General features: G+C 34.5%; 1 protein-coding gene across 6 annotated transcripts in view; it reads right to left on the reverse strand.

The window, feature by feature from the left end:
• Positions 1–19825, reverse strand: part of DLG2 (discs large MAGUK scaffold protein 2) — a 1520398-nt gene that overhangs the window by 974349 nt on the left and 526224 nt on the right. The window contains exon 1 of one of the 6 annotated variants that reach the window (XM_031963712.1): positions 15349–15858. The exons of 3 other annotated variants lie outside the window; for them this stretch is intronic. In XM_031963712.1, the coding sequence (XP_031819572.1) occupies positions 15349–15660 (312 nt within the window). In that variant the 5' untranslated portion in view covers positions 15661–15858. Of the gene's footprint in view, positions 1–15348; positions 15859–19825 lie in introns of those variants that run through there. 2 more of the 6 variants (XM_031963713.1, XM_031963715.1) reach the window with 2 other exon arrangements.

Below are 19825 nucleotides of genomic sequence, written 5' to 3' on the forward strand. Positions count from 1 at the left end.
AAAATTACAAAAACAAACAAAACCTTGCTATCTTCCAAAATATTTATAGCAGAACTTTTTGCATTAGCAAGGAACAGGAAACAAAGTAGATGTCCATCTTTGTGGATGACTAAACAATTTGTAGCAAATTAATGTAATGGAATAGTATTGAGGTATGAAGACATTAAGAATATGATGATTACAAAAAAGTACGTAAAGTCTTAAATGAACTGATGCAAACTGAAGGAAGTAGAGCCAAGAAAAGAATATATGATTACAACAATGTAAGCATCCATCACAAAACAAATAAAAATGCATAGAACAAGTTTTATAAAAGAAGAAATATGAAAAGATTTTCTCCTCCTTTGTCAAAGTTGAAGTTCACAGGTTTGGATCATTGCATGTAAATTCATATTTTATTTTCTTTGTTGGCATATACATAAATTTTTCTGATTTCCCTCCTTTTCTTTCTGTTTTTGTTTTCTTTTTAAATGTTTCACTATATGAGGTATCATACTGGAAACATAGGATAGATGTTTCCAGAATAAAATCTAGATAAATAAGAAAAATATTATAAAAATATTTTGAAATGGTAATCATGCTAGTTCACACCATTCTTTTCTGTAGGCTAAAGATACTCATATTACTCACCAAAGCCTTGCGTGATATTGATTTGACTTCCTCCATCCTTGCAATCACCTTTTAGTGAATACATTAGTAAATTTAGTGAATTCAGTCAATTTTCCTTCTAAATTATACTACCTACAATAAACACTTCTCCAGAAACGATACAATAATTTTCCTATTTACTTCATCTGCAAATTTGAAATTATAACACCTGATTTATTTACCTGATTCATTGACTTATAAGAATACTTAACAAAATAAATGATATCAAAACTATTTGTAACATAAAGCACAACAAAAATATTGGCCATTAGGATTGCAATTATTGTTTTCTGTATTCTAAAATCCTAATATCTATTAAAAATGAATTTCCTCCTTTCCCCACTCTCATTCTAGGTTCTTTAAAAACAACTCTTTAATGACCTCCAGGGCAAGCACTTTGGAGCCTGTATTGTTATTTCTATTTCATTCCTCATCCTATTAAATTCATAGAGGGCAGTGTCCATAGTTATTATTTTGAGAGATGTGCAATGACCTAAATAGGGTTTGTTTTCTGACCTGTACAGAGTGAGACAAAAGTTATTGGCTTCCCATAAATAGAACATAACTCAACAAAATAAAATGTGCCTCTTTCTGTACTCATGTATACTACACACTAGCAGTGAACCATTTTATAACATCTCTCATTTCTGTTATGCCCTGGGTTAAATTACATCTCTTGTTATGTACAGAAAAGATCTGGAATTCACTTAGTACATGTAAAGGAAAGTGTTAGACTTGTCTGAAATTCTAGCATTATGATGGAGTCTCATGATTATATTTATTTTTATGTCTCTCTGTAATGGATAGCTATGACAACCAAACCATTAGCCCCTCGAACTGAGGAAAGGTCAATTTCTGATTTTCACCAAGTATGACAAGCCCATTTCTACCTCAGTTTAGTCAATTGGTCTCTAACACAGAGGAAAGACACTCTAAATGGTGAGATTTATCCATTAAACATGACAAACTCACTACCTGCTTGAAATCCAATTGAGGCTTAAAGAGAACATGACTCAGAAATGTGGAATTTTAACTTAAAAGAAAAAATGCATTGATAGTTAATCACCTAAAATAGCCAATTTTAAAGAGTAAAATGTCGATCCCACATGAGGTTTTTGAAGACCTTTTAATCCAGCATTGTCTCAAAGGAGCTAAGACTTTACCAATTTCAGCTCTAGCTGATTTTCTTCTCATTGGAAACAATTTAATAAAAATCCCAAGAAATCACTTTTGAGATTTCTCTTTTAGGCTAGAATTTGGGGCATGGCATAAAGGAAAGGAACAATGGATTTGGAGTAAGAATACCTTGGACCAAATACGCTTATTATTTTTATGACATTAGATAAGTTCCTTCATGTCCCTAGTCTGTTTCTACATCCATATAATTTTGGGATTAGATGGCATTTAGGATTTTATTTCAGCATTCAATCTATGGTCCTGCCATTAAAAAAAGAGAAAAATAAAAATATCAGAATCCAAAGCATATTTCAATAAAAGAAAATCATGAAATTAATTTGTTTCCTTTTTGGTAGAGTCCAGCTAATTCCTCCTCTAATACTTTTCCTTTATTTCTTGATCTCACCTTATTCCATCTAATTCCCTTACTCGAGGCAGATATTCTATGAGAATTAGGGTATAAAAATATCCCTTTCACATTATGGAGGTTTGGGATACCATGGCCCATGATCTGGAAAATCTACAAAAAATATTTTTCCATTTGTACTAGTGTTTAAGTCTGAAATATCATGCTATTAAAAGATTAAAGGATCTATTAAAAGATAAGATGTATTGATATGCATACTAGTCTTCATAGATTTTATACATTTCTGAGTTTCAAAATTTTTTCTATGTAGTCTTCTGGCTTTTGTGTGTCATCTGCAGCTTCTCCAAAACTCTCCCAAATTTCCCAGTTAATTTCTCTTGCCATCCCTTGATATTTTAAAGCTGCAACAAGGAGAGTGGCAATGTGGAAGGGATAACTATATTTATATTATTTTGTTTCATTTTAATGGTCAATCACATATAGAAGGAGTGGTTATAGAGAATCACGAAGGGATAACAGAATGTTGGCAAGAAAACGTTGGTCTAGGTTCAAATAAGTGTTTGATGGTAATCTCTATTGCTATTTGTCCTTTGTTCTCAAAGAGGACTATGACATCAGGGAGATAATGCCATGACATACAAGTGAATTAGATTCAAGTGAGGGAGGGCTGGGCAAAATCATTAGCTTCACTTTCCCCTCCAGAGTCATCTGGGTTCGGTGCCAAGATACAGGAGTACAAGGACCACTGGAGATGGCCTTCATTATACTTGCCCAATGAACTACTTGAGTTACTATAGTAGAACACTTGGGAGTCAGAAGATTTATTCCTGAGTCTTGACTCTGATATTTATTGTTTTTTCTCTGTCTCTTCTTTGCTCCTCCTCTTCCTCCTCCTTCTTGTTCTTCATTTCTTTCTCTCTGTGTCTCTTTCTCTTTCTCCCCTTTTCTCTGTCTCTCTTTCTGTATTTATGTGTGTTGTGTGTGACTTAGAGAAGATTATTTAACTTTTTTGTATATGCAATGGGATTAATAGTTAGATTACCTTTCTTTCTCTCAATATATTTGGTAACATTCAATGTAATAATCAGTAGTAAATTGATCACAGATATCTTAGGCACTACATATTTTTCTAGGTTTTCATGATAATGCTTTCTCCTCATTGACACTGCATTTCATTGGAAGTAAATTTATTAAGAACCCAAAAATAATTGGAAAATGTATCTTGGACTGGTATTTGAAGAACAGTGATGGTATGGTACAATGGTTAGAGCACCAGGTCTTTAGTTGGGAACACCTAAGTTCAAATCCAACCTCAGATGCATGGTTTCGTGTGTGTGTGTGTGTGTGTGTGTGTGTGTGTGTGTGTGTATCCCTGTCAGTGTCCTCCACTATAAAAATGAGCTGGAAAATGAAATGGCAAACCCACACCAGTATCTCTGCTAAGAAAACCCCAAATGAGTTCATGAAGAAACATATCAGATTTAAACTACTGGTCAACAACAACACAAAATCTCGGACTGGGATTTGTAGAGTGGTAGCTAGATTTGCTGTATTTTTATTCAGGTCATGCTCACTAAACATAGGTGTTAGTCAAAGAACTGTTGAAGGCCCTTTTATTTTCTCCCTCAATACTATTTTTCTTGGTGAGTTTAAGATCCAATTATCTTCTATATGCAAGTAATTTTCAGCTCTATTTATCCAGCCCTAATATCTCTTCTAACCTCCAGAATGCCATTACCAACTGGTTACTGGACATATTGGACTGAAGGTTTAGAAATATTTTAAACTGAGGCAAAATACATGTTTCCCCATCCTAGTTATAGCTTTGCTGTAGTATCATTTTATCAAAAGATCATGTGGTCTGTTCTTTTCCTCACTGTTGCTAAAACAAGAGTAAAAGGAATAAAATATGGCAAAAGATAAAAGGAAGATCTAAAAAGTGAAATACCAATTAAATCATATTTTTATGGTACCTTTCATTTTCTCAAGAGTCCATCTTCCTCAAGGGTAGGTAGCTTAAGTATCAGTATTCCTATTTTATAGAACATTTGACACGCATAGGCTCAAAGTCATAACTTGCTCAGGGTTATACAGCTAATGGGAGTCAGCAAAGGCTCAGGTTCCACTCTTTTCATTCCAAGGTCATATTTTCCTGAGAATATATGACTTATGAAAACATGGAAAATATCAAATGTGCTCTAATCTACTTCATTTTTTCTTACTTTTATTCTTCTCCCAGTCCTGGCCCAAGTTTTGTGGCCTTTAAAACTTCTCTACTGCTCCACTACTAGCTTACTATAGAACTTCTCTCAGAGCTGGCGTCTCCTTACCCTGGAACAGCTTAGAAGAGTCTATACCTTATTGACCTTGAAATAGTCCTCTATGTACCCCACCACAACTTCTCTCATTGTTAATCCTCCCAACATCCCCAGTTTGTGGCAGGGCCCAGCTGGTCTGCTCTCATTCTCTTCCTGGCCCTATATCTTTCTGCACATACAAACAATACTTTAGTATGGTTACCTTCCCATTCCTAACTCTATCATTCAGCTTGTTCTTGTGCTTTATCTTTTCATATTATAATGTAAACTTCTTAAGGGAAGGAACTGATTTCTTTTTCTCAAATTTAAATTGTCTGGGATTAGCCCAATGCCTGGCACATAATTCCCTCTTTTGATGTATAAGGGGAAGTCTTACTATTCTCATCACTAATTAGAAGGATGGGAGGAGAGTCATATTGTGGTATCTCCCAGTGGTAAATATATGATCTTATTAAACTGGGCCCTTAAATTGAGATTAAGAGTTACCCAGGAAGAAGGGGGAAAAGGGGTACTTAATTTATTTGAATAGTGATATATATATGTATGTATGTATATACATATATATGTATATATATATTACAAGAGACAACATATTATAGTGGAAAAAACACTGGTTTAAAATTGGAAATTAATGTTCAGATCTCACTATCAATGATATTTGTGCAAGTTTTTGTTACTGTCCTAAATTCAGTTTCTTCAGGTGTAAAAAAAAAAAAAAAAAAAAAAAAAAAAAAAAAAAAAAAAAAAAAAAAAGAGGGGCGATAGATGAGTATAATTTCATTAGATAACTTCTAAGAGATTAGAGGATTTCTAAGGTCATATTCACATCTAAATCCAATTAAGAAATTCTCACTTTGTCTTAATCTTGATATCAAGTATCTTCAACATTTGCTGATGAGCCTGAAATGTAATTCAAGAAACCAGATTCCTGATAGAGAATTTTTATTTTCTTTTAAGGCATCAGCATTTAATTGAAACTGCAACAAACAATGTGGGTCACTGCCCTAACACAGCAAAAACCCATCAGAAGAAACTGAAAGACTTGTTTGACACTACTTTTTAATGAGGCATTGCCAGCTAGAGTAGTACACACTATTTTCTATCTAATGATGAAAATAATGGGGGAAAAGGTCAGGCAGTATTGGGGAGCCAGTGCTGAAACTAATTATAAAATCACATTTCATCACACTATCACACATCTCCTGCAGAATGAATGAGTACTAATTTAGACAATGGAAATGTGTATCAATTTTTCCTGAACCTGTCCCCATCAAATACCTTTCATTGATGAAATGGCAGGACCCAATGATTTCAGCATCACATTCATGAACACTGATTACCATGGTGAGATTTGTCATGGAAGAGAACACAAAAAGTGATTTTTAGAGCCATCCAGTCAAAATCAAGGACCTCTAGCTAGGAAAAAGGCAACTGTACCAAGTACTGAGAATCAATGCCATGAACAGAGAAGATATGATCCTTTACCAAACAGCAATCCTTAGAAGTCTGATTTGGAAGTGACATTAATGATCACTGGGGTTTACAGATCCATCTTACAAATGAAGAAGCTGAGTTTCAGAGAGGGGAAGTGTAATGGAATGATATTTGATTCAGAGTACTAAAGTTCAAATATTAATTCTGTTATTTCCTGTGTGACTTTGGACAACTCACTCTTTCTGGGCCTCAGTTCTCCCATTTATAAAATGCTGGATTAGATGTTTTAGCTTGAAATCTATAATTCTAGATACTATGATTGGTACTGCAGGAGATGATAGAGATAAGACAACACCATCCCCATTTACACATTTCCAAAATTTCCAATACTCTGTACACACATTCTTTCATTTGAGTCTTCCAGCAGCTAAGACAGATAGTGTAAATATTATTATTTATATTTTAAACAGGGGAAAAGTATAACTTAAAGATTATTGCAAATTGCTCAAAGTTACTAAGTATCTTAGTTGGGATTTGAATCCAGACCTTAGCTTTCATAGACTGTGCACTTGTCATTGCATCTCATTGCTACTTCAATGGAAGCTCCTTGAGAGCAGGCTATTTTTTTGTCTTTATATTCCTCACACCTAACTCATTCTCAAAAATGAAACAGGAATTTATTGATGGGTTGAGAAAAATAAAAAAAATGGCTTCACCACTAATGGAATTCCATAATTCTTAGTGCTATGTAGGGAACAGCAACATTGCAAAAGAGAAAACTGCTTCCTTTGAGAGGGACAATGACAGTGGAAAAAGGAAAGAGAAGTCACATACAAAATAAAATAACAATACAAGAATCAAATAAAATTATGAATAAATATATGACAGATGACCCAAGATAAGCTTAGTATGACAGTATTAGGTCTGAAAGGGACCCTACAAAATCATCTTAGGTATTGCACTCACATTGAGGACTAGAAAAAGGAAGCGACTTATCCAAAGTCATAGAATGATTTTTAAAAATGAATAAAAAAGTGTTTATTACTGGGAAGCAGTCCAATAGAAATTAGGTTTTTATTAAAACCTTATACCACATTCTAACATACACTGGATTTGTAACCTTAATATTAAAGCTCATATTACCACACCAAAAAAAAAAAAATCAAAAGGACAATAGACCACAAATTTCTTACAACTGTGAATAGGAGGTGTGTTGTTTTCTTTTCTTTTCTTTTCTTTTTTCTTTTTGAAGCAATAAGGATTAAGTGACTTACGCAGGGTCATATAGCTAGTAATTGTCTGAAGTCAGATTTGAACTGAACTGAGATCTTTTTGACTCCAGGGCTGCCCTAGCTGCTCCAGAAGATGTGCTCTTAATTATACAAGAGATAGAGGTACTTTCAAAAGATTAAAAAAAATTTAATGACATGAAATCAAAATATTTCAGCATAGAAAAAATAAATGCACATATAAGAAGGACAATAGCTAAATGGGGCAAATTTGCCTATCAAATTTCTCAATAAGAGGTAGGTAGGCATATAAAATATATAAACAACATCAATAGCACACATACAGAAATAACTAAGCTATTCCCCAGCAGAAAAAAATAAAGTATGTGACCAAATAATTCTTGAAAAAGAAATTGCAAATTGTTTACATAAAATGCTCTAAATAGTAGCTACAAAAGAAATGCAAAATCAAATCAGTCTGAAGTTTCACCTCACACTCTGAAAATTGGCAAAAAATGACCAAACTATTAGAAACAACAAGAGTCACATGTTGGAGAGATTGTTAATTGATAGATGCACTAATGCACTATAAGTAGAGCTGTGAATTGTATTGCCATCTTGGAAAGTAATTTGGAATTATGCAAATAAAATGACTAAAATATCCAATTCTTGTATCTTCTTTAATATTATTTATAAAAACTTATCTGTATCTGAAGTTGAGACATATATAAATGTTTAACTCAACTTTCTGAACACAGATCCTCTGACTCCATAATCCAGAACCCATGTATATAATTAGTAGCAAATGAATGATGTAGATAATGTCAACTCTGAGTTAAGAATATGGAGAGATAATTGCATGTTGGAGTGGTCTGAGAAGGCTTCATAGAATACACTCACCATGGAGCTTGCCATGGCCATTTTGTGACAGCTAAGAAGAAAAGGCACTTTTTTAGGTTAAGAGCAATGAATAGGATGCCAGTCATATATGTTTCAGTACACCTTATTCAAGTTTTTATTACATATAAAATGCCATACCAGGAATTATGAGATATGACTTGTCATATATAAGATGTAACTCTTGTACTCTAAAAAAACTTACAAAATAAGTTTACATAGGGTATACAAATAACAGCCATTTGGGGGGGAATAAATAATCCTCTCTAATTGGCAACTATCAAAAAGAGCTCTATCTTTTTTATGCTTTTATTTATACCTTTTTAAAAAGTCTACCAAGGTAGCATCATTCAAAACTTAAGTGATTAATGATATGTTATTTATGAGAATAATGAATCAACTTACATATTTATCTAGCATTATCTAGCCAAATGTTTTTTCTCACAGCTATCCCATGAGTTAGTAATTACTATATTTTAACTCTATTTTATAAATTGGGAGAAATTATAAATTTTATAAATCAGGGTCATACAACTATTAAATGCCAGAGCCAAAGTTTGAATTTTGTTCTAATTATTTGGATTCCTATGTTCATTCCACTACATCATAATCTCCCAAAACAAATTTGAACACTTGGGGCACATTGCCTGTTTAAACTACCTAATCCAGAGAAATTTAATTTCATTCCTCTCTTTAAAAATGAGAGGTTTAGTGTGGTCATGCTCAAAGATCACTTTTAGCTCCAAATACTATGATTCTATGGTTTCACTATGATTAAGTAAAGGACAATGTGCCAGTGAAAGATAAAATATGCATTAAATATATTTTTACAACTAGGAAAAGTTGGCATTTATAATAAATAATTGAGTGGTTTTCAAAATAACAACACAGCAGGGTTACTGTCTTCATATCAGTGATCTCCAAAGACCAAAGGGTACCCAAGCTTTAGGTACTTTGTGTGTGTGTGTGTGTGTGTGTGTGTGTGTGTGTGTATGCGTGTGTGTTGGTTTTTTTTTTTTTTTTTTTTGAGGCCTCAGGTATTTTTAAAATAAAAAAAAAACCCATAATCTGACTGCAATACTTTAGAGGATTCAGTAATTCCATTCCTAGAACATTATCCTAAAAATATCACAATAAGATTTTATGAAGAAATTTCACAGTTGATCTACTTGTAAGAGCAAAATATGTATGTAAAATATTGGTCTCTAATAACTGGAGAATATATGAATAAATTATCATATATTCATGTGACAGAATATTATGATTCTATAAAATGATTAAACATGAGGCATAGGAAAAATATGGAAAGACTTAAATGAGGTGAAATAAAGTGAGATGAGTTAAATGAGAACTGTATATGAGGAAGGAAGGAAAGAAAAAAAATATAGGAGAGAGGGAAAGAATGTGAGAGGGAAGGAGGGAAGTCAGAGACAGCAAAATTTAAGAAATCTAGAAGGAGAAACAGAACCAATGCATTTAATTATGTTTTGAACAATGATAACTGATTTCTGTCATCTTAACTTCTGAGGGTTTTATATAATATGTTTATTATTTGCTTTTTTGGTTATTATGAATTTTATGAAGAAAACTACTTTGAGTGCTAATTATCCAGTCTCCAACCCAATCAAATCCATTTTCCAAATCAACAAAGTTTTTGACTTTGATGACAAAAGAACTATCGGGTCTCTGACTCAAATGGGACTCCTTGAGTCCCTATGGAAAGGAAAAAAAATCTGTTGTTCTTTCAAAGAATTGTTCATCTTTTTAAACACAGGAGCCTCAGACCTCTAGATTTCTTGATATAATAGACAATTAGGTAATGAGAGTCTATTAACTCCCAACACATATCATTGGCCTTGAGGATGAAAAGACTTGATTTGTAAAGTGAAAAGATCTTAGAGAACTTCTAGTCTAATCCACTCATTTTACAGATGAAGAAATCAAAACTGTGGGAAGTTAAGTGACTTGGCCAAGATCACACATGTGGCTAGGAGAAATACTAAAAATCAAATGAAAGGATTTGGATTCAAAATCTTATGAAAGGTGATAATAATGGGGAGACTCATATACAACAGCTAAATTTTAAGCACTGGAGAATAAGTAAATGGTTAACCCTTCTGTACCATCCTAGTCATAGATCTTTACCTTTGTCCTTATAATCAATCAAACAATCCATTATAAAGAATTTTTAAAGTACTGTAAGAAACAGATAAAAAGAACAAAGTCATTTCTCCTCACAAGCAATAATTTAATGTGTTCTTGAATGGAATTTCTTTTTTGGAGGGAGGGGCTTTTTTGAATGTAGAAAGAGAACTTTCTTGCTTAGAGCAAATGGAGCCTAAAAATTAACTCCCCTATAATACTTAGATCCTTATATGTTGAGAGCATCATATGATAGAGTACTGACCAAGAGAGTCAGAATGATGTAGGTTCAAATATAGCCTCATAGAAAGATACATATAGATAGATATACAGAAAGACAGAGACAGAGAAATAGAGAGAGGTGTAAATATGTAGACATATACATATATATGTACACACATATATACACATAAAACACATGTAAATATACATTCATATACACACTTATGTATGCATATATATTATACATGCATATATATCTATCCATATATATTAATACAATATATTGATTACAATATATGTTATATACATAATTGCTCATGATGTCACATTAAGTTTCTAGTTTGTATATGGCATCTTTTAACCTGTAAATTTCAAGTTATATAGTATGTCCCAAAAGTCTTAATGCAATTTTGAATTGATATGTTAGAGAACATCAAGACTTTTGGAACACTTTTTATATGTATATGTATGTATATATGCTCTAAGAGGCAATCATTTTGTAAATTCATACAGGTAGCAAGAGAGCTAAGCTTTGAACTCAGACCCGCTGACTCCAACTCTTGAACTCTTTCTACTGTATCACATTGCTTGCTTTGAACTAGAAATCATATATTTGAAATGTTTCGTTTTCTATTTAAGGATATAGCTCAGAGAAATGAAGAGGTTTCCCTCAAGTCAGAAGAGAGTCACACTTAGAACTCAAGTCTTCTGATTCTAGGGCCGAGGAACTCTCCATCATATTTTGCCTCTGTTCTAGTAATCTCTGAGAATTCTGAAGGACAAAATGTCACATCAGCATAATGTGATACTCTGCAGGCAACTGCTGGACAGTTGCCTGGCCCAACTAAATGCAATATTAAATAACACATTGAAAAGATGCAATATACAAACTAAAAACTTGGTGCAAAACATCATTAGCAATAATTAACTGTTTAGATAGTAAATTCTTTTTTTTATTAAAGCTTTTTATTTTCAAAACATATGCATGGATCATTTTTCAGCATTAACTCTTGTAAAACCTTGTATTTTAATTTTCTCCCTTCTTCCCCCACCCCCTCCCTTAGATGGCAAGTAATTCAATATATGTTAAGCATGGTAGAAATAAAAGTAATACATAGTGAATTCTTTAGATTTAAAACACACAGAGATTTATGATTCATTCCAGAGTCACAGAATGTTAGTCATAGAAGGAGCCCTAGACCTCATCGCATACAATCCTCTCATTTTACTGATAAAGAAACTAAGACTCAGGGAAGTAAAATAATTTGTCTATTGTCACATTGTTATAGCAAAATAGAAAGTGCAAAAATCATTTCTGTTTCTTAGGCTCTAAGTGAAATGCTTTCCAATATATTCTGCTGCCAACCTACCTTTAGCTGCATTGGCTAGGGCGCCATGTGAGCCAAGAAAGCACACTTTCCCATAGAAATGAGGGCTCTTCTTCAGAGCAGATGTTTATTCCACAACTGGTCTTTTGGACCTGATGATTTTCCATGTGCTTGCCTGTTATTATGGTCATAAATATAACTATTTAAATTCTGTCTGCTCAAATGGAACAGACCTTTCTTTCAATGAGAGAATGTTGCTGTTTTTGCAAATCAGCAAAGAGGTAATTTAATAAAAACTATGGAGGAAAGAACTAGAAACAACGGGGGTAAGGGAGAGAAGTAATAAATTTCAGTTAATTACTTAGGAAATTTTTCTTATAATTATCATAACAGTAGAATGGGCAACCTCCAAGAGGAATTATCTGTTGCTAAAGGGCTTCAGTCTAAGTTGGGATGACCTTAATCAGATAGTTCAGGTTTGTCGAGTAGCCCTGAAACTTGATAATTTTTGAGTTTCTATTGCAACACAGAGGTACTGAAATAGTGTTTTTGGAAGAATCCTACTTGTGCCAAGAACTTCAGATACTGGGAATTTAGTAGAGCCATAAAATGCCCCCAAAGCACTGTCTTGACCAGCTCTCCTCAGGTATGTATAACACATACTTATTTTTACAAGATGCAACTAATTTTTGAGGAGGTCAACAAACTTCATGGTGACCCTTTTGATCCATCCAAATGTCTGATTCAAGGAATTATTTGTAAGTTACTGGACATTCATAAATTATTAAGAATACTTCTTTTTTTTCTTCATTGTGGATTTCAGGCCATTAAGCACCATGAAATCTATTCTCATCTAATGAGATGAGAAATCCAATAAAAAAGTCCGTAAAGCAGGGGTTCTTAAGTCTTTGAGAATTTACAATGTAAGTACCTGAAATTTAATGGGAACATTCATTTGTTTTCATTAACCTCTAAATTCAATTTATCATTTCCTTCAATTATGCATTTAAAAAAAACATTATATTGGGAATGGGTCCATAAACTTCACTAGACGTGGGAAAAACACTGTTAAAATGCTTATGCTAAGGAGTATACTCAAATTTCCAAAACAAAATTAGTTTAAATTTCTTTTATATATATATCCAGAAAGAATCATATGTTAGCTCTAGACGAGACCTTAGTAATCTAGTTCTATCTTTATATTTTTCAGAAGAGAGAAAGGAATTTCAGGAAAGTTACATGACTTTGCCAAAGAATTCTGAGATTGGAATCTACTTCTCAAACTACAAATGAGTACTCCTTCTATCACACAACATCTCCTTGATGCGTTTTGGGAAACAGCTATGGAGGTTTAATACCATCCTGCAATTTTAACTTACGTCACCAAAATTTAAGGTTGATGATGTGAAAATATTTGAGAATCACTATTTGGACTCAAAGAAACATATGGATGAATGTAGGGAAAAAAGAGTTTTAAAAGCAAATTAGAACTATGCATATTTTCCTTCCAGCATCCCACCTTCAACTTCTTCCTTTACCCTAAACTCTCTGGGAAAGGGGATTGTCTCAATGTATTGCTCATTCATGTTATCACTGCATCCTTGAAGACTCTCAGAATGGACAGTCAATTTTTATATTTAAAGCCATAAAGTGGCTATAAATTAAACTGAATTGATTAGGTCACTTTGTTAAACCATTGAAGAGAAAAGATGTCCTCAGTTGATGACAAAGTGGACTAAGATTTTTTAGTAGAAAAATATTTGTGCCATGAATATAATGTAAGCTCTAGTTGAAGAAAAAAAAGGATTTAATCATTACATGATTTAAAACTATATTACATCCTGTATAAAAAGGATTGCAATATCAAGAGAAGCACACTTCCTCTACTATATCAAACAGCAGTATATAAAACTAACTCAATTTCAGCACCTGATGTAAGCTTTTCAACCAGTTTATTTCTAAATCATGAATCAATCATCTCTGTTTTATCACTGTGTATATATTTATATCTCTAAACAGAGTAGATACAGATACATATAGCTAAATGTGGTTTTTAAATACCTAGGCAAATATCTACATGTTTATTGGAAATGCTTTCAGTATTATAGACACCCATCATTTAAAAGGAGTTGTGATAATTTTGATTTCAATAACTATCACTTAACTACATGATCTGTTTTGATTTTAAATTGAAATAAAATCTTGAAGGTATATATAACAGTATATATTAATCCAAGGAAAATGCTTAAAAAACTAGAACCCACTCTGAAAGCCTTATAATAAGAGAGGAAATCAAGAACTAGTGCCACTTAAGTACATTCCAAAAATCTAGTGATCAATGACACACTCTTGGATGCACTTTTCAGAAGCTACTGTTAGAATTAAAATGCATGCCAGCTTTTAGACCATAAAATTTTATATAAAATCAATATGTACTTTTCTCTATTATGCTAAAATCATATTAAAATTGAGAAATGATTCTTTTCTCCAACAATTCTATCATTCTATTTTCCAGGTCATTTTAAAGGGCAGATCCAACATAATTTTGTATTTATGTGTATAAGATATAGTTATATATAGATATACATGTACACACATATATAGTATATAATAACACACATGTATATATGGGGTATACATACACACACATATTGACACATGCATATGTCTATATACTTCTATGTATTTATGTAAAAATACTATCTTTTCTATCATAGATAGCAGGTTTATTTTTCCCCTTTGGAGTAATCAGGTATTGGTGTGGAGAGTCACTCTTGTTAAAATGAATGAGCTACCTTCTGGTAAAATGCTAGCAGTTTGGAGGAAAGCAGAAAAGATCCAAATCAGGAGTTTTTGCAACATCTGTTCCAGAAGTGGATTAGTATAAATAGGTAATATTAAAGTGTTCATTATTAATAACTATTTTACTGCTCTCTGAATAATAGAAATGTTCCCTGGTTTTATCCTCAGTGAAATAATAAGTATTATAAGATTGTTTTCAATGGTGCCTTTAATTAGCATGATATGTCATTTAATGTAAGCAAATCTTTCTGTACAAAATAGAAGGATGTATATAACATTATAACTGAAAATGAAATAAGAAATCAAATCAACTTTTTTTGTCTTAAAAATGACTGTGTAGATGTGTGTTTTGGGTTGGGGGAGAAGAGGAAGTGCTTGATTAAAACTATTTTCTCTCTGTGTTCAAAAAGGAAATGAAGCTAAGCTCTTCCAAATGATAAGGTAATATTTGTAAAGTCACTGTGCTGTTAAATAAAAGACCAATATTAGAAGAAATTTTAAAGTGTCAGAGAAGTTGTGGTGGGTGAAAAATGACCCCCTCCCTCCAAAAATTCTGCCTCATAGCATCCAAAGATTCCCCCAACCACCCAGAGATGACATCTGGAGAGACGTGGAGCACTGACATGCTGCTACTCCCCACTCTCCCATTTCCCAAGAATGCATCCTTTCTATAATGAGCAAAAAATACTTAGGAAAGGAAAGTTTGCAGGCAATACTAGCAGGACACAACTTTCCCGAAGCATGTGTCCAAAGGCACATTTAAAAGTCACAAGGAAGAGGCTCACCTGTGCTGGGGGGCTAAACCAGCCATGGGGGCAGGCGCAGCGCTCCCCACATGCCCCTTTGCTCTTAGCCCCCGTTTTCTGTGGGCTTTTCCGCACACTGTCCCACAAGGTGACAAGCTTGGTCCTGTTTGGGGGTTGGCCACCGGATCCCGAAGACGGCATGGTCTGAGCCCCATAGCCGAGCCCCTGTGGGTTTCTCTGCCAGCCACAGGCACAGTGAGCTTCCCTCATCAGAGTAGGCACAGTCCTGCCAGTGTCCATCCCCTCCGACCCCCCACAGCAGCTCTGCTGTTTAGTAAGGTAGGCGTTCATGTGGCACTGATGCCCACTAGTCTCCTTAGAGAGCTTTCGAGAAAAATGAGCCTCCTTTGCCCCCTATCCCCTAACCCCCCTTCTTCCAGGCAGCTGCAAAGTCCTTTGCCGTGGACCCTTCAGTACCTTTGACAGCTGCTACAGGCAGTGCATCGTGGGAGCAGGGAGCAGCAGCTCAGCACAGCATTATCTGCTGGCTGGTAGCTCTTTGTCAATAGATGACTCAACTCACAGAGCAACTTGACAGCATCCCTGCTCCAGGCAGAAGCAATCAATGCTCCACACAGCTGGGCTAAAGACTGTACCGTGGTGTGTGGTGTGTGCGTGTGTGTATGCGTGTGCGCGCACGCAAAGCCTTGTTTGATAAAGCCCTACAATAGAGAGATGCGAAGAAATTGGTCATTTCGTTTCCTGCCTTTTCTAGCCTGGAACCACATGGAAGGCGGGGTAGAGGAGAACTGCACGTGTAACCGGTGACCTTATTCTCCCCAGAGCTCCGTCTCCCCAGAAATAATGCACAAAGACTGCAACAGTTTAGCTAACAGCAGAGGATAACATTAGGAACATACCTGAATAGGTATTTCTGAACCCCAAAGATAATTTGACAGAAAGTCAGTTGCCAACATGAAACAGCACACAACGAGTTGAGTAAAAGTAGTTTGTACCTTACTCGGCTTGAGAAATCACTGATATACAGAAAAGAGTGAGGGGGATAAAAGTATTGCTGTTGGGTCCCCTGAAGAATTATAATTGGGGAGTTTTGTTTTCTTAAAACAGTGATCACACAATCAGGAAGAGGATTTGTAATAAAAACAAAATTCTTCAAGTAGTAAATGCTGATTAATTCCTTCTGGTTTAGAATAGAGCAATTTTCAAAACAGCTGAAATTGACGAGTTGGCTGTTTTTTAAACAGAACTTTTCCTCACTCTGAATCATTCTGAAGATTTCTTTTCCCATTTCTTGCCACACAACAAATTCATTCTGCTCAAGGAACAGCACGTTGAAGTGAGAGAAGCATCAAACGCTGCCATTCTGCTTTTCTTATTTCCAAATGCAGAATTCCAAAACTCACAAAAAAGTGCATGAAATTGATCCAATTTAAAGCAACTGATTTCCAGACAGGATAGAATCACTTTAAAGGACTGACCGCAAAATTAAATGTGGAGGAACACATAGCATTTTCAGTAATAGTAGCATTTTTTTTAAAAAATAAAGAAAAAAAAGTCTTTCCATTTCTTCTCAACCACAGTTTCACCAACTCAAACCTGAAGTTTATTTTGATTCATTTTTAAAGTTAAGCACACAACTAAACAAAAGTAAATGAGAAGAAAAGTAATTTCAGAACTTTCTTTTTTTATTCACTTATAACTATAGTTTCAAGGACCACTACTATGTAAATAATTCCCAAATTTATATTTTCACCACTATTTTCTCTTCTCTTTTGAGCTCCACACCTACTTCTCTAATTATTTAGCGGGATAGTTGGCAAACTTTGATCACTACAATTATAAATATGGTTTATTGAGAGAGAGAGAGAGAGAGAAAGAGAGAATGTGTATGTGTGAGTTGGGGGGAGAAAGAATGGAATTTACTGAATCACACCTGCACAACTGCCATAGTTGGGTTTGGAATATAACTTATTTTAGGAACCAATTTCTGGCTTGGAAGGGGTAACATTTATTTCTAGCACAGCAGGGTAAGTGGTGAAATGGGGAGCATTAGTCTGTAATGAGTAAAGACTAGATTTATTTCTATGGGATACTTTCTAGTTTATTGCTTATCATATAGAAGGCAGGATGCAACCCATCTTCTAATTCTCTGAGAGATTGATCACATATCTCATAGGGTAAAGTTAGATCCCCTTGTGTACATCTGTCGTAGCCATCCTACCCTGGGTACTCTCCTGGCCCCTACTTTGGAGATTATTTAAGAGGAAGAAGCCACAGAATATCTTGTTAAAATCTCAAAATAAATCATCATGTTGAACAAGTTCAAGACTTATATTTTCCTCTGAAAGTGGTCCTTATTCTGAATTTGGTCATTTTATAAGGGCACTGCCATTTATTTAGTCTTCTAAATTCAAAACTTTGATGTCCTACTGTCTTTTCTATCTTTTTTATTTCCAACATGATTAGCCAATCATTTGGCCTGCCTGAATCTCAGTTTCTCATCTGTCAAATGAGGGGTATAAGCTAAACAGCTTTTAATGTCTCTTACAGGTCTAAATCATTTGCCATTAAATCCAAATGGTTACAGAGACCAGTCAAATTATATGTTACAACCTTGCTTAGGTATGTTGCTTTCTCATGACTACCACTATCACTACTCTAGAAAAAGTCCATAATTATTACTCGTCTAAAAAAATGCAGTTCTCTCTTTCCAGTATTCCCATCTTCACTCTTCCCCATAACTAATGCATCTTTAATCCTGCTACCAGAATAATCTTTCTGCTGAACAGATCTAGTCATGTTGCTCTGCTGTGCAAAGATGCATTTGTATGTATGTATGTGTATATATATATATATATATATCCATATCCATACTCACATGTATATGTCTCTCTATATGAACGTATATGTGTATATATTATATATGTATGCACACATACACACATTCCTTCACTGTATATATGGAAACACATATAAACAAATATATGTAATGCGTGAAGTGTATGTATATTTCACTTGTTACATATCTATATATATGTGATTGTCTACCTGCCTGTCTATCTGTTTTTCTATCTGTTCATCTATAATCTCTATCTATCTAACTATATATCTACACAACAATACATCCATCCAAACATCCACCTGCTTCCTATTCCCCTCTGTTTAAATGTCAAATACTCTGGCATTCAATCTGGCTGAATACCCATGAAAGAACATTGGCTTTGGAGTTCTGAGTTCTAAAATTTACTACAATTTATGACCAGAGTGACCTTACAGGGTCATTTTAGTTTTCTGAAGCTGTTTCCTCATGTAAAAAATGAAGGGACAGAGCATAAATGAAGTGGCTTTTAAGATACTCCTAGGTTGAGAAACTCTGATAAACTTTTTCTTTCCCCACATTCTCCCTTCAAACGCCTATTTGGGGATTACCTTAAGGATCACAGGGCTCCTCAAACTTTTTAAATAGGGGGCCAGTTCACTGTCCCTCAGACTGTTGGAGGGCCGGACTATAGTAAAAACAAAAACTTTGATTTGTGGGCCTTTAAATAAAGAAACTTCATAGTCCTGGGTGAGGGGGATAAACATCCTCAGCTGCTGCATCTGGTCCGTGGGCCATAGTTTGAGGACCCCTGATAGAGTAAAGGTATTCTCATAGGAAAAAAATAATAAATAGGTTGAAGAGCCCTGAAATGAAGGATAAGGATGTTTGCCCCAATAATATTCATTTGTAAGACTTCTTTTCTCCCACTGACTCAGCAATGAGAGCATTCTTTTTCTTTGAAGAATGGAACCAAGGCCAGCATTTGAAGGCAGCAGTATTGAGAGAATAGAACAACATGCAGTAGCCAAGAAGAGCAATAAAGAAAACCACCCTTCTTTTCCTTTATCCAAGATCAAGAAAGAAATGCTAGAAGGAATGACTGGGTCAAATTAAGCCTTAGAGAGCCACCAACTCTTATAGTGCTTCACTGTGATGCCTGGATGCCTCCCACATCGATGCACTGTGACAGTGCAATCTCTCCCAGAATGAGAATGTCATGAAATGATGTGTTGGGCTCTTTCCAATCCCATTTAGCCAGGGGGTATTTCTCCAGTTCTTCAAAGGCAGATATCATTGCTCAAAGGGCCACTGGCATCTACTAGGAAGACATAGCCTCTCCTCCTGCAGGCCCTCTCACAAAAGTCAAGCTCCATCCACATACAAGTCATTTGATAGAAATCAATCAGAATTCTTTACTGTTATGTATGTCTTGCAGCAAAATTGAGAAAAGATTTTCTACACATATCTCATGTACAACATCACAAGACTTTATACCTACAGTGCAACTACTGGGCCTTTTAGCACAAGATATTTTATTCTTTCTGCAAAGGAGTGCTCATTTCAAATGAAATGAAATGCTGGAGGACTTCTGTTTTAATCATCATAGTGTGTCAGCTATATATGGTCTTTAATGAAAATAATATTTTACTTGTCTTTTGTTCTTCTCCTCCACAG

Source organism: Sarcophilus harrisii, chromosome 3, assembly GCF_902635505.1.
Source record: "Sarcophilus harrisii chromosome 3, mSarHar1.11, whole genome shotgun sequence".
NCBI lineage: Eukaryota > Metazoa > Chordata > Mammalia > Dasyuromorphia > Dasyuridae > Sarcophilus > Sarcophilus harrisii.